The 14,253-nt window shown below is 40.1% G+C and overlaps 1 protein-coding gene across 1 annotated transcript; it reads right to left on the bottom strand.

The window, feature by feature from the left end:
• Positions 1-8,179: 8,179 nt before the first annotated feature.
• Positions 8,180-9,267, bottom strand: LOC123638763 (Y-box-binding protein 1-like). Its single transcript, XM_045552593.1, is given in 2 exon segments — positions 8,180-9,108; positions 9,111-9,267. Coding segments are annotated over 2 exon segments (1,071 nt in total). The 5' UTR covers positions 9,253-9,267.
• Between the last annotated feature and the right edge of the window lie 4,986 nt (positions 9,268-14,253).

Below are 14,253 nucleotides of genomic sequence, written 5' to 3'. Positions count from 1 at the left end.
ACAAGATAAAATAGAGTTAGCACCAAGGACAAACATCACCTCTGGGGACTTCCAGACTTGGGTATACACCCAGCAGTGGAATTGTTGGTATTAAAATAATGCTATTGTAATTCTATATTTAGCTTTTTGAGGAACAGTCAAAGTATTTTCCACAGTAGCTGCCCCATTTTGCACTCTCACTAGCAATGTACAAGGGTTCCAATTTCTCCACATTTTCACCCACATTTGCTTTGTTCCTTTTTCCCCTAAATCATAGCCATTTTAATAGGTGTGAAGTGGTATCTCATTGTGTTTTTGATTTGCATTTCCCTAATGACTAATAACTTTGAGCATCTTTTCATGTGTTTACTGGCCATTCACATATACAACTTTGGAGAAATGTCTGTTCAAGTCCTTTGCCCATTATTTAATTGGTTTTTTTTTCTTGTCTATTTGTTGTTGATTTGTAGGAGTTCTTTATATATTATGGATATCATTTGATGTATGATTTGTGAATATGTTCTCCCATTCTGTAGGTTGTTATTCATCTTCTTGATAATGTCCTTTGATTCGTAAAAGTTTTAAATTTTGAGGAAGTCCAATTTATCTATTTTCTTGGATTTTTTTTTATTTTTTTGTTTTGCTTTTTTGCTTTGGCTTTTGGTATCATATCTGAGAACCTATTGCCAAATCCAACTTCATGAGGATTTACTCCTATGCATTCTTCTAAGAGTTTTATGGTTTTAGTTCTTATATTTAGGTCATTAGTTGTTTGTTATTTTTTGTATATGGTGTGGCATAGGGGTCCAACTTCACTCTTGCTTGTGGAAATCCAGTTGTCCCAGCATCGTATATTGAAGAGACTATTCTTTCCCCCATTGAATGGACTTGTCACCCTTGTCAAAAATCAACTGGCCGTAGATATGTGGGTTTATTGATGATCTCTGTATATCTCTCGCTGCTTTTCAGATTCTCTCTTTGTCTTTTACAGGCATACCTCATTTTATTGCACTTCCCTTTATTGCGATTCACAGAGACAAATTGATGATTTGTGGCAACCCTGTTTTGAGCGAGGTGCCATTTTTCCAACAGCACATGCTCACTTTGTGTTTCTGTGTCACATTTTGGTAATTTTTGTAATATTTCAAATTTTGTCATTATTATGACATCTGTTATGGTGATCTGTGATCAGTGATCTTTGATTGTTTTCAGGTACCATGAACCAAGCCCATATAAGATGACAAACTTAATTGATAAATGTTGTGTGTGTTCCGACTGCTCTACTGCCTGGCTATTCCCCCATCTCTCTCCCTTTCCAGGGGCTTTCCTATTCCCTGAGACACAACAATACTGAAATTAGGTCAATTAAAAACCCTCCACTGGCCTTGCAAGTGAAATGAAGAGTTGCACCTATCTCACTTTAAATCAAAAGCTAGAGGCCAAGTAGAATTAATTATGCCTGTAATCCCAGCACTTTGGGAGGGCAAGGTAGGAGGGTTACTGGAGGCTAGGAGTTTGAGACCAGCCTGGGCAACATGGCAAGACCCTGTCTCTATAAAAAAATTAAAAAAAAGTAAATTAGTTGGGTGTGGTGGCATGCACCTATAGTCCTAGCTACTTGGGCAGCTGAGGCAGGAGGATCACTTGAGCCCAAGAGTGATCCTTGGGCTGCAGTGAGCTATAATCGTACCACTGCACTCCAGGCTGGGCAACAGAGCAAGACCCTGTCTCTTAAAAAAAAAAACAGAAATCATTAAGCTTAGTGACAAAGACATGTTGAAAACCAAGATAGGCTGAAAGCTAGGACTCTTGCACCAAACACTTACCCAAGTTGTGAATGCAAAGTTCTTGAACAAAATTAAAAGTGCTATTCCAGTGAATACAAAAATGACTAGAAAGCAAAACAGCTTTAGTGCTGGTATGGAGAATGTTTTATTGGTCTGGATAGAAGATCAAACCAGCCACAATACTCCCTTAATCCAAAGTCTAATGCAGAGCAAGGCCCTAACTCTCTTCAATTCTATGAAGACTGAGGGAGGTGAGAGTGCAGTGGGGAAATTGCAGCCTTGAACTCCTGGGCTCAAGTGATCCTCCTGCCTCAGCCTCCCAAGTAGCTAAGACTACAGGAACACACCACCATACCTGGCTAATTTTTTTAAAAAAATTTTATAGAGACAGAGTCTCACTATGTTGCCCAGGTTGGTCTCAAACTGTTGGCCTGAGAAATTCTCCCACATCAGCCTCCCAAAGCACTGGGATTACCTGTGTCAGCCACTGTGCCTGGCCCCTGAAGAAAATTTTGAAGCTGGCAGAGACTTGTTCATGAGGTTAGGGAAAGAAGCCATCTCCATAACATAAAAGTGTAAGGTGAAGCAGCAAGTGCTGATGGAGAAGCTGCAACAAGTTATCCAGAAGATCTAGCCAAGATCATTGACGAAGGCAGCCACACAAGAGATTTCCAATGTAGAAAAAAATAACTTTATATTGGAAGAAGATGCCATCTAGAACTTTTATAGCTAGAGAGGAAAAATCAATGCCTGACTTAAAAGCTTTAAATAACAGGCTGGCTTTCTTGTTAGGGGCTAATTCAGCTGGTGACTTTAAGTTGAAGCCAGTGCTTTTTTACCATTCTGAACACCCTAGGGCCTTAAAAATTTGTGCAAAATCTACTCTGCCTGTGCTCTATAAATGGAACTACAAAGCCTGGATATATGTATATATATGGCACATATGTTTACAGCATGGTTTACTGAATATTTTAAGCCTACTATTGATACCCACTGCTCAGAAAAAGAGATTTCTGCTCAGAAAAAGATATTATAGCTCATTTACAATGCACTTGGTCACCCAAGAGCTTGGATGGAGATATACAAAGAGATGAATGTTGTTTTCATGACTGCTAACAGCATCCATTCTGCAGGCCATACATCAAGGAGTAATTTCAACTTTCAAGTCTTATTATTTAATAATTAAATTTCATTAGGCTATAGCTGCCATAAATAGTGATTATTCTGAGAGATCTGGGCAAAGTAAATTGAAAACCTTCTGGAAAGGATTCACCATTCTAGATGCCATTAAGAACATTCCTGATTCATGGGAGGAGGTAAAAATATCAACATTAGCAGGAGTTTGGAAGAAGTTGATTCCAACCCTTATGGATGGCTTTGAGGGGTTAAAGACTTCAGTGGAAGAAGGAACTGCAGATGTGGTAGAACTACCAAGACAACTACAATTATAAGATGTGATTGCATTGCTGCAATCTCCTGAAAAAACTTGAATGAACGAAAAGTTGTTTCTTAGGGATAAGCAAAGAAAGTGGTTTCTTGAAATGGAATCTACTCCTGGTGAAGGTGCTGTGAAAATTGTTGAAATGACAACAAAGGATTTAGAATATTACATAAATTAAGTTGATAAAGCAGCAGCAGGGTTTGATCAGACTGACTCCAATTTGAAAAAAGTTCTACTGTGGGTAAAATGCTATCAAACAGCATCAGATGCTATGGAGAAATATTTTGTGAAAGGAAAAGTCCACATGTGTGGCAAACTTCATTATTGTCCTATTCTGAGAAATTGCCAGTCACCCTAACCTTCAGTAACCACCACCCTGATCAATTGGCAGCCATCAACATCAAGGCAAGACCCTCCACCAGCAAAAAGAGTATGACTTGCTAGAGGCTCAGACAATTGTTAGCTTTTCTAAATAAATACTTTAAAATTAAGATATATACTGTTTTTTATACATAATGTTTTTGTATACTTCATTGACTATAGTATAGTATAGACATAATTTTTGTATGCACTGGAAACCAAAACATTTGCGTGACTCACTATTGTGGTATTCACTTTATTGTGGTAGTCTGGAACTGAACTTGCAATATCTCCTCAGTATTCCTATAACTAGTTTGATTACGATGTGTCTCTATGTGAGCCTCCTTGAGTTCCTACTTGGAGTGCATTAAGCATCTTAGATTTGTAAATACATATGTTTTATCAAATTTGAGAGGTGTTGGGGCATTGTTTCTTCAAAGGTTCTTTGTGTCCTTTCCTCTCTCTCCACTTTCTGAGACTGCCATAATGTGTATTTGGTCCGCATGGCAGTGTCCCATGGTTTCCTTAGTTTGTGTTCACTTTTTGTCATTCCTTTTTCTTTCTGTACCTCAGACTCAATTACTTCAATTGTCCCATATTGTCTGATAGAATCCAATAGAATTTTTCTTCCTGCTTGAATCTGTTGAACCTCTCTAGTGAATTTTTCATTTCAGTTATTCTACTTTTCAGCTACATAATTTCTGTTTGGTTCCTTTTTATACTTTCTATCTGTTTATTGATATTCTCATTTTGATCATACATCATTATCCTGATTTCCTTTAGTTCCTTGTCTATGTTTTACTTTAACTCTTTGAGCATATTCAAGACATTTGTTTTAAAGTCTTCGTTTGGTAATCCTGATGTCTGGGCTTCCTCAGGGACAATTTCCGTCACTTTATTTAGTTTCTTTCAATGGATCATATGTTCATGTGTCTTTTTAAGCTTTGTGATTGATATTATTATCAACTGTTATATTGTTATTTTTCAGAAAGGTTAGGCAATCTATTGACACCTCTAGCATGGGGTGATCACACATATAGCCACATGTACAAAAGGTATGAATACCCTGTCAGTCACAAAGCTGTGTTAATTGATCAAAGCAATCTTTGAGTTTAGTTTTCTCTCTGGCATGACCTATCTAAATGGAGATAAAAATTTTTTAACCACTTTCATTAATCTAGATTTATTAATAGATACAGTAGGCTCTACACAGCCATAGGTTGTAATATAGTCTATTTGCTGATTCAACAACCATGAATGGAATATATTTAAAAAAATAACAATACAACAATAAAAAATGATCCAAGTTTTAGAATATAGTATAACAGATATTTACATTGTATTAAGTATTATAAGTAATCTAGAGATTATTTAAAGGATGCAGGAGAATGTGCACAGGTTGTATGCAAACACTACATCATTTTATATAAGGACTCAAACATCTATGGAGTTTGGTATCTGTGGGGGTCCTGGAACCAATCTCCCTCACATACAAAGGATCTACTAAATATATAGTAGAAAAATCAAATAATCCCAGTAAAAAGTGGGCAAAAGACACGAATACACACACACACACACACACACACACACACACACACACACACACACACAGTAGATCTATATATATCTGTGTAGATAGATCCTTGGATTCTATTATATATATAGTGAATATTTTCTCCCATTCTGTACATTGTCTATTTGCTCTGTTGATTATTTCCCTGGCTGTACAGAAGGCTTTTAATTTAATCAAGTCCCATTTATTTTTGTTGTTGCTGTAATTGCCATTGGGATCTTCCTCATAAATTCTTTGCCTAGGCCAATATCTAGAATTACATACATAAAATTTGAAAGTATTATGGGGGCATAAATATTTCTGGTTACATGGATCACTTTTGTAATGCTTGAATCAGGGTTAAAGTGTGCCCATCACCCACATAGTGTTCATTGTACCCGCTAGGTTGATTTTTGCCCATCCCCTCCTCCCCCTCCCCCACTTCTGCTTGATTTCCATTGACTTTTACTTCCCTTTATGCACATGTGTGTTCATCAGTTAAGTCCAGTTTAATAGTAAGTACATGTGGTGTTTGTTTTTCCATTATTTAGATACTTCACTTAGGATAATGGTCTCTAGTTCCATCCAAATTGTTGCAAAAGGCATCAAGTCATCCTTCATCATGGCTGAGCAGTATTCTATGGCATACATATACCACATTTTGTTAATCCACTCATGAATTGATGGGCATTTGGGTTGATTCCACATCTTTGCAATTGTGAATTGGGCTGTAATAAACATTTGAGTGCAGATGTCTTTCTGATAAAATAACTTCTTTTCCTTTGGGTAAATACCAAGTAGTGGGATTGCTGGATCAAATGGTAGGTCTACCTTTAGCTCTTTGAGTAATCTCCATACTATTTTCCAAAGAGGTTATACTAATTTGCAGTCCCACTAAGAGTGTGTAAGTGTTCCTTTTTCTCTGCAGCCATGCCAGCATCTACTGTTTTTGGACTTTTTAATAAAAGCCATTTTTACTGGGGTAAGGTGATACCTCATTGTGGTTTTAATTTGCATTTCCATGATGATTAATGACATAGAGCATTTTTTCATATGGTGATTGGCTATTTGCCTATCTTCTTTTGAGATGCTTCTGTTCATGTCTTTTTGCCCACTTTTTAATGGGGTTGTTTGATTTTTTTCTTGCTGATTTGCTTGAGTTTTTTGTATGTTCTGGTTGTTAGTCCTTTACCAAATGTATAGCTTGCAAATATTTTCTCTCATTCTGTAGGTTGTCCATTTGCTCTGTTGATTATTTCCTTGGCTGTGCAGAAGGTTTTTTAACTTAATCAGTTCCATTTATTTTTGTTGTTGCTGTAATTGCCACTGGGGTGTTCCTCATAAATTCTTTGCTTAGGCCAATATCCAGAAGAGTTTTTCCAATATTTTCTTCTAGAATTCTTATGGTCTCATGCCTTACATTTAAGTCCTTTATCCATCTTGAATTAATTTTTGTGAGTGGTGAAAGATATGGATCCTGTTTCATTCTTCTGCATGTGGCTATCCAATTTTGCCAGCACCATTTATTGAAAAGGGATTCTTTTCCCAGTGTATATTGTTATATGCTTTGTCAAAGATCAGTTTGCTGTATGTGGATGGTTTTATATCTGGGTTCTCTGTTCTGTTCCATTGGTCTATGTCTCTATTTTTGTGCTAATACCAGGTAACCTTGTGGTGTAGTTTGAAGTCTGATAATGTGATACCTCCTGATTTGTTACTTTTGTTTAAGATTATTTTGGCTATTCATGTTCTTTTCTCGTTCCAAACAAAGCATAGAATTATTTTTTCTAGATCTGTAAAATATGATGTTGGTATTTTGATGGGGATTGCATTTAATCTGTAAATCACTTTGGGTAGTATGGACATTTTAACAATGTTGAGTCTACTGACCCATGAACATAATATGTCTTTCCATTTGTTTGTATCATCTGTGATTTCTTTCCTCAGTGTTTCATAGTTCTCTTTGTAGAGCTCTTTCACCTCCTTGGTTAAGTATATTCCCAGGTATTTTCTTTTCTTTTTAGCAATTGTGAATGGTATTGAGTCTTTGATTTGACTCTCAGCTTGACTGTTATTGATGTATAGGAATGCTACTGATTTGTGTACATTGATTTTGTAATCTGAAACTTTGTTGAATTTATTTATCAATTCCAGGAGCCTCTTGGAATCTTTGGGGTTTTCAAGATATAAGATAATGTCATCTGCAAAGAGCAATAGTTTGACCTCCTCTTTCCTGATTTGGATGCCTTTAATTTCTTTCTCTTGCCTGAGTGCTCTGGCTAGGACTTCCAGCACTATGTTGAATAGAAGTACTGACAGTGGACATCCTTGTCTTGTTCCAGTTCTTAGTGGGAGTGCTTTCACCTTTTCCCCGTTCAGTATGATGCTTGCTGTAGGTTTGTCATATATGGCTTTTATAATTTTGAGTATTTTCCTTCTATGCTTAGTTTGTTGAGAGTTTTTATCATGAAAGGGTGTTGAACTTTGTTGAATGCTTTTTCTGCATCTATTGAGATGATCATATGATCTTTGTTTTTCCTTCTGTTTATGTGGTGAATCACATTTATTGATTTATGTATGTTGAACCATCCTTGCATCCCTGGGATGAAGCCCACTTGGTCATTGTGGATTATTTTCTTGAGTGCTGTTGAATTCTGTTTGCTAGTATTTTATTGAGGATTTTTGCATCTATATTCATAAGGGATATTGGTCTGTAGTTTTCTTTTTTGTTGTGTGCTTTCCTGGCTTTTTCTTTTTTAATTATTTAAGACCTTTATTAACAAGTGCTTGCAGTTTGTTGACTTTTTTGAAAAAATCAAGTTGTAAACTTTTATTACAAATTAAAAATGAAGTTCTTAAAAATCTCAACTTGACCAGATATGAAACAATTTAAAAACCTTTAAAGGCATATTGAGAAAAACCAAGCTTTTTTAAAAAACACGTTTGTTATTACCAAAAAAGACATCTTTAGGTAAAAATAATAAAAACCCCATGCTGCATAGATAATGCAGATAGTTCTAGTTATCTGGTCAACGGGCAAAAAGCAAGCACTTAAGGTCTTCAGCTCCAATCTTGTTCATTTCTTATTGCTGGAACTTCATATTCATTTCTTCTTGTTGGATGACTAAACCGGACAATGGTGGAGATGGTAAGCCGGCATTTACTCAGCCCTACCCTGCTCAGCTCGGGAGTAGATGAATTCTCAGCTGGTGGATCGGCTGCTTTTGTCTCTTTGCCGTCTTGTGGTTTAGGGTTTTCTGGGTATCTGCATCGGTAATTGAAGTTGCGGTGGTACCGACGTTGAGGCAGCTGCTGACCTTGGGTCTCATCTCCTTGATTCTCTTTATCCTCTTCATTGCTGTCCTCTCTGGGCTGTCTTTGGCGAGGAGGGCCCCTGCGGAATCGTGGTCTATGACCCCGGTACATATTCTGTCTTACTGGTGGTCTACCTTGTTCTCCTGCACCCTGGTTGTCAGCATCCTCCATCACTTCTCCCTGCACAGGAGGGTTGGGATACTGTGGTCGATGCCCATAGGGTCTCCGCATGTAGTAAGGTGGGAACCTTCGCCGGTGGTAGGGCCGGCTTTGTTGGGCCTGGCCTTCAGGAGCACTCTCCGATCCCTCATTCTTTTCCCCACTCTCACTATTCTGGTAACTCTGCTGGAAATTGCATGGAGGACCCCTGCGATGTGGATAGCGTCTGTAATGGTTATGGTCTGCTGCATATTTACTGCCTTGAACTGGAATTCCACCAGGGCCTGTAACGTTTGCTGCCTCCGCACCCTTTTCTCCTTCAACAACATCAAACTCCACAGTTTCTCCATCTCCTATGCTGTAAAGGTACTTCCTGGGGTTATTCTTCTTTATGGCAGTCTGGTGTACAAATACATCTTCTTTGGTGTCATTCCTGTTGATGAAACTATATCCGTTTCTTACATTGAACCATTTTACTGTCCCCAAAACCTTCGTTGCGATGACCTTCTTGTCCTGGCAGGTGCCGCCGATGAGAGGCTGCCCAGGCCACCACTCCCTGCAGCACTGCCTGTGGTGCCGGGCTTGGTGTCAGCAGCGCTGAGGGTGGGGGTGGCAGGGGGGGTGGCAGACAGCTGCTGGGTCTTCGCCTTGCTGCTCATGGTTGCGGTGGTGGTGATTAGGGCTGGCTGCAGCAGCTGTGGCTCCTCACAATGTGTGATGGTAACTAGGCCGGCGGTGGCAGTGGGGCTGCCCAGGGCTCTCTGGGGTCCGCTCTCCGCTCCTGCTACTGATTGAACTCTCCTGGCTTTGATATCAAGGTAATACTGACTTCACAGAATGAGTTGGGGAGGATTCCCTCCTTCTCAATGTTATGGAATAATTTCTGTAAAATGGATACCAACTCTTCTTTGTAGGTCTGATAAAATTCAGCTGTGACTCTGTCTGGTCTATGGTTTTTATTTGTTGTTGGAAGATTTTTTTTTATTGCTGCTTCAATATCATTGCTCATTATTGGTCTGTTCAGGAGTTCTGTTTCTTCCTGATTGAGTCTTGAGAGGTTGTTTCCAGAAACTTCTCCATTTCCTCTATGTTCTCGAGTTTATGTGCATAGAGATTTTCATAGTATTCACAGAAGATATTTTGTATTTCTGTGGTATCTATTGTAATATCTCCTTGTTCATTTCTGATTCAGTGTATTTGAGTTCTTTCTCTTCTATTCCTGGTTAATCTAGCAAGAGGTCTATCGATTTTGTTTATCTTTTCAAAGAGCCAACTTTTTGTCTTGTTGATCTTCTGTATTATTTTCTTGTTTTCAATTTCATTTAGTTCTGCTCTGACCTTGGTTATTTCTTTTCTTCTGCTGGGTTTGGGATTGGTTTGCTCCTCCTTTTCTAGTTCTTGAGATGTGTCACTAGATTGTTAATTTGTGCTCTTTCTGTCTTTCTGATGAAGGCATGTAAGGCTATGAATTTCTCCCTTAGGACTACTTTTGCTGAATCTCATAGATTTTGATAGCTTATGTCCCTTTTGTCATTCAGTTCAAGGAATCTTTTAATTTCCATTTTAATTTCATTATTGATCCAATAATCATTCAGCAGCAGGCTGTTTAATTCCATGACTTTGTGTAGAATGGAGTGTTTGTCTTGGAGTTGATTTCTAGTTTTATTCCACTGTGGTCTGAGAAGACACATGGTATGATTTCCATATTTTTTAATTTTTTGAGCCATGTTTTATGGCCTAAAATATGATCAATCTTGCAGAATGTTCCATGTGCTGATAAGAAGAATGTATATTTAGTAGTTTTGGGGTAAAATGTTCTGTAAATATCTGTTAGGCCCATTTATTCTAGAGTCTCATTTAAGTCCAGGGTTTCTTTATTTATTTTTTGCTTGGATTATCTGTCTAGTTCTGTCAGTGGTGTGTTGAAGTCCCCAGCAACTATGATGTTGCTGTTTATCTCTTTGCTTAGATCTAGTAGCATTTGCTTTATGAATCTGGGTGCTCCTGGGTTAGGTGCATAAATATTTAGGATTGTTATGTCTTCTTGTTGACTTCCTCCCTTTATCATTATGTAATTTCTTTACTATTGTTGATTTCAAGTCAATTTTTTCTGATATGAGAATGGCTATATCTGCTCTGTTTTGGTGTCCATTTGCATGGAATATTTTTTTTCCATCCCTTCACCTTGAGTCTGAATGCGCCCTTGTGGGTTAGATGTGTTTCCTGGAAACAGCAGATACTTGGCTTGTATTTTTTTTTTTTTTTTATCCATTCAGTCAGCCTATGTCTCTTAAGTGGGAAATTCAAACCATTCATGTTGATTGATAGAATTTATACTTGGGATGCTGTTCTGTTCATCCCATTGGACTTATGTTATTGCTTTGTTTTGCCTCTTGTACTATTGTTTTATATCAGCTATGTGCTTTAGCTTTTGGATGGTTTTTCTCTGGTGGGTGACTATTGTGCTGATCCATGTATAACGCAGTTCTGAGTATTTCCCGCAGGGCAGGTCTGGTCTTGACAAATTCCCTCGCTGTCTGCTTGTCTGGAAAAAAACTTTATTTCTCCTTCATATATTTTTCTCCTCCTTCATTAGTTTTGCAGGATAAAAAATTATAGACTGGCAGTTGTTATGTGTAAGAAGACTAAAGATGGGGCCCAATCCCTTCTGGCTTGTGAGGTCTCAGTTGAGAAGTCTGCAGTTAGCCTGATGGGTTTTCCTTTGTAAGTTACTTGATATTTTCACCTCACGGCTTGCAGGAGTTCCTCTTTCATGTTGACTTTGGCCAGTCTGATGACTGTGTGTCTTGGTGATTGCCTCTTTGTGATGAATCTCCCAGGTGTTTTTTGGGGCTTCTTATACCTGGATGTCTAAGTCTCTATCAAGACCGGGGAAGTTTTCCTCAATTATTCCCTCAAATAGGTTTTCCAGCTCTTGTGTACTTTCTTCTTCACCCTCAGGGATGCCTATGATTCTTATATTTGGTCATTTTACATAATCTCATATTTCTTGTAGGCTTTGTTCATTCCTCTTAATTCTGTGTTCTTTATTTTGGACTGAGTTAATTTGACAGAGCTGTCTTCAAGCTCTGAGATTCTTTTTTATGCCTGGTCAAGGCTATTCTTAAAACTTTCCCCTGTGCTTTGTATTTCCTTAAGTGAATTTTTCATTTCCAGAAGTTCTATTTTTTTTTTTTTAATTTCAATCTCTTTAGTGAATTTTCTATTCATTTCCTGAATTGTTTTTCTGGTTTCTTTGAGGTGGTTTTCCATTTTCTCTTGTACTTCATTGAGCTTCCTTACTATCTATATTTGGAATTTTTTATTTGTCATTTCAATTATTTTCATTTTGGCTAGTACCCATTGCTAGAGAGCTGGTGTTCCCTTTTGGGGGTGTCCTTTCACTCTGATTTTTCATATTTTTGGAGTTTTTTTGCTGATTACTTCTAATCTGGAGCAGCTGTTCCTTCTTATTTTTGGATTTTCTTTTGTTTAGATGGGACTTCCCACTCCCCAACCCCACCCCACCCCCACATACACACATACAGGTGTGTTTGTAGCGTATGTTTGGTAAGAACCTTTGGCTTTGTTTTGCTTTGTTTCAATGGCCATCCAGGCTCTGGATGGATGCCTTGATTATACCTATCTTTGGTGTGGTGGTTTTTCTCAGTTGCTAGTTGTTTGTAGGCTGTAGGAGTGGTGAGCTATGTGAGTGGGAAGATTCGCTGTCTCTCTTCAATGACGGGGGATGGAGGTCTTTGAAATCCTTTCTCTTTCCCCAGCCCTGTGGTCTTCTTAACAGTGTGAGTTGTAATGGCAGGCCCAGTTTAATCTCTGAGACATTAGGTGGTACTTGTGGGTAAGAATCAACCACACCCCATATGCTTGAGTCAGTAAATGCTATAAAGGGCATGTAAATTGACCTCCCCGTCAGTAGGCGGTGCTTGACAGAAGGAACAAGCTGCAATGTTGTTTTGGGGATCTGTGACCGGGCTGTAGTCCCTCAGCAGAGGCACTTGAATGCCCAAGGTGGTGGGTGTGGCCCTGGAACTTCCAGGTGAGTCTCTATTCTCTGCCACAGCAGAGGTGGGTGGGTGAATGAGGCTGGGTGGGGCTGGGTTGGGTGAGCTTGCCCTCAGGCTCCACAAAAGCTGGCAAGGTATCTGCTTCAGCAGAAGTCAAAAGTCTGCTCCCAACTTCTGGGCAAAGCCACAAGGAGGGGCTGAAGTGGTCCCAGCCAACCAGAAAGTCTGCTTGTGGAGGCGGGGCCATCTGAGATTCACAGTCTGGCTGTCCCGAGCAGGCTTCCCTCTTCTCTGCCCTCCTCTGCTCTGCGGTTTCCCTCTGGCATCTGCCAGCAGGCAGGAGTTCAAACTAGCTGAGCTCTCCCACGATTGTGCTGCAGACTGGGGAACTTCACCCGTGATCCCGGCCTGGGCTGAAAGCACAGCCTTCTTGTGGGGGGAGGGGTGCCCCATGAGTACACAGTGGCTGGGACCCACACTTCACTCTCCTCTCAGTTCTGCCCCCATGGGCTCCCTCGCCTCCAGAGATTAGTTCACAAATGTCCCCTCTCTGCCCCCAGGCAACACGATTGAGACCTGGGGTATGGGGTCTAGCATGCAAGCCTGAGCCTGGATCCCTGAAGATTAATCCCTGACCATGCCAGGGAAAAGTATGCTGGTCTGAGTTGGCTATGGGGTGCTCAGGCAGGTTTGATGTCCTTCTGCTTGGGGGCATGCCCTGCTCTGAGCCGTGCAAGCAGGACCAGGGAGGGCCGGTGAGCAGGGAGCTCATAGTTGGAGCAGCAGGACCTTAAGAGCTCTTGGCAACCACGGGTGGGGAGGGAAGGGGAGAAGAGTCCAGATGGAGGAAAGCTAGCACTCTGGTCATCTCTGTCCCTCCCTTAAGGAGGCAGCCCACCTGGAATCAGGCTCTGGAGTCATGCAGATGCCCTGGAACCCGTAAGACCCCTGTGACTCCCACAGTCTAGGCCAGAGTTGGGAAATGTGTGAATGAGCAAGACGAAACCTGAGGAGCTGACACGCCCTGGGGAGGACAAAGGCACACAGTGGGTAGAGACACAATGTGGCGCCTGCCGTCCCAGCTGAGTCTGTGGTGACAAGGAGCACCCCGGGGGTGGGGGGAAGCCTGGTGCTTTGTCCACAGGAAGCTCCCAGATCACTGGCAGCAGCAGCTTTTGAGCTCATGGAGGAAGAAAGTCTCTCCAGCAGCTCGGGAACCCGCTGGCCGTCAGAGATGTGAGGGAGGCAGAAACAAACCGGTCCACCTGCCCTTTTCACTGATCGCCAAGCCAGTTGATTTCTGCCAATATTTTGCTCCTCCTTGTTCTGCTCCACACCTTCTTCCCGTGGAGTCTCTTGTAGGTTCTGGCACCCTTCCCTCAGAATTATACCTGATCTACGTTTGTTTGTTTCTCTTTCACCTAAAACTTTTCCTTCTCACTGAGATGCTTTGGTAGCCAATGTCTCTGGTCAGCCATCTTGAATCCCCAAGCCTATTTCTCCTATATATATATTTTTGAACATTAAACCACCTTCTGAAACTTTAAAAAAAAAATTTTATCAAGTAAATAATCTTTAGGCAAAATAGTCTGTACTACTGCCATCTTTCAAGTATTAGTTGTTTATCAGCCACAT

Source organism: Lemur catta, chromosome 5 (assembly GCF_020740605.2).
Source record: "Lemur catta isolate mLemCat1 chromosome 5, mLemCat1.pri, whole genome shotgun sequence".
NCBI classification, from domain to species: Eukaryota; Metazoa; Chordata; class Mammalia; order Primates; family Lemuridae; genus Lemur; species Lemur catta.
This window is presented reverse-complemented; position numbering and strand designations above follow the sequence as displayed.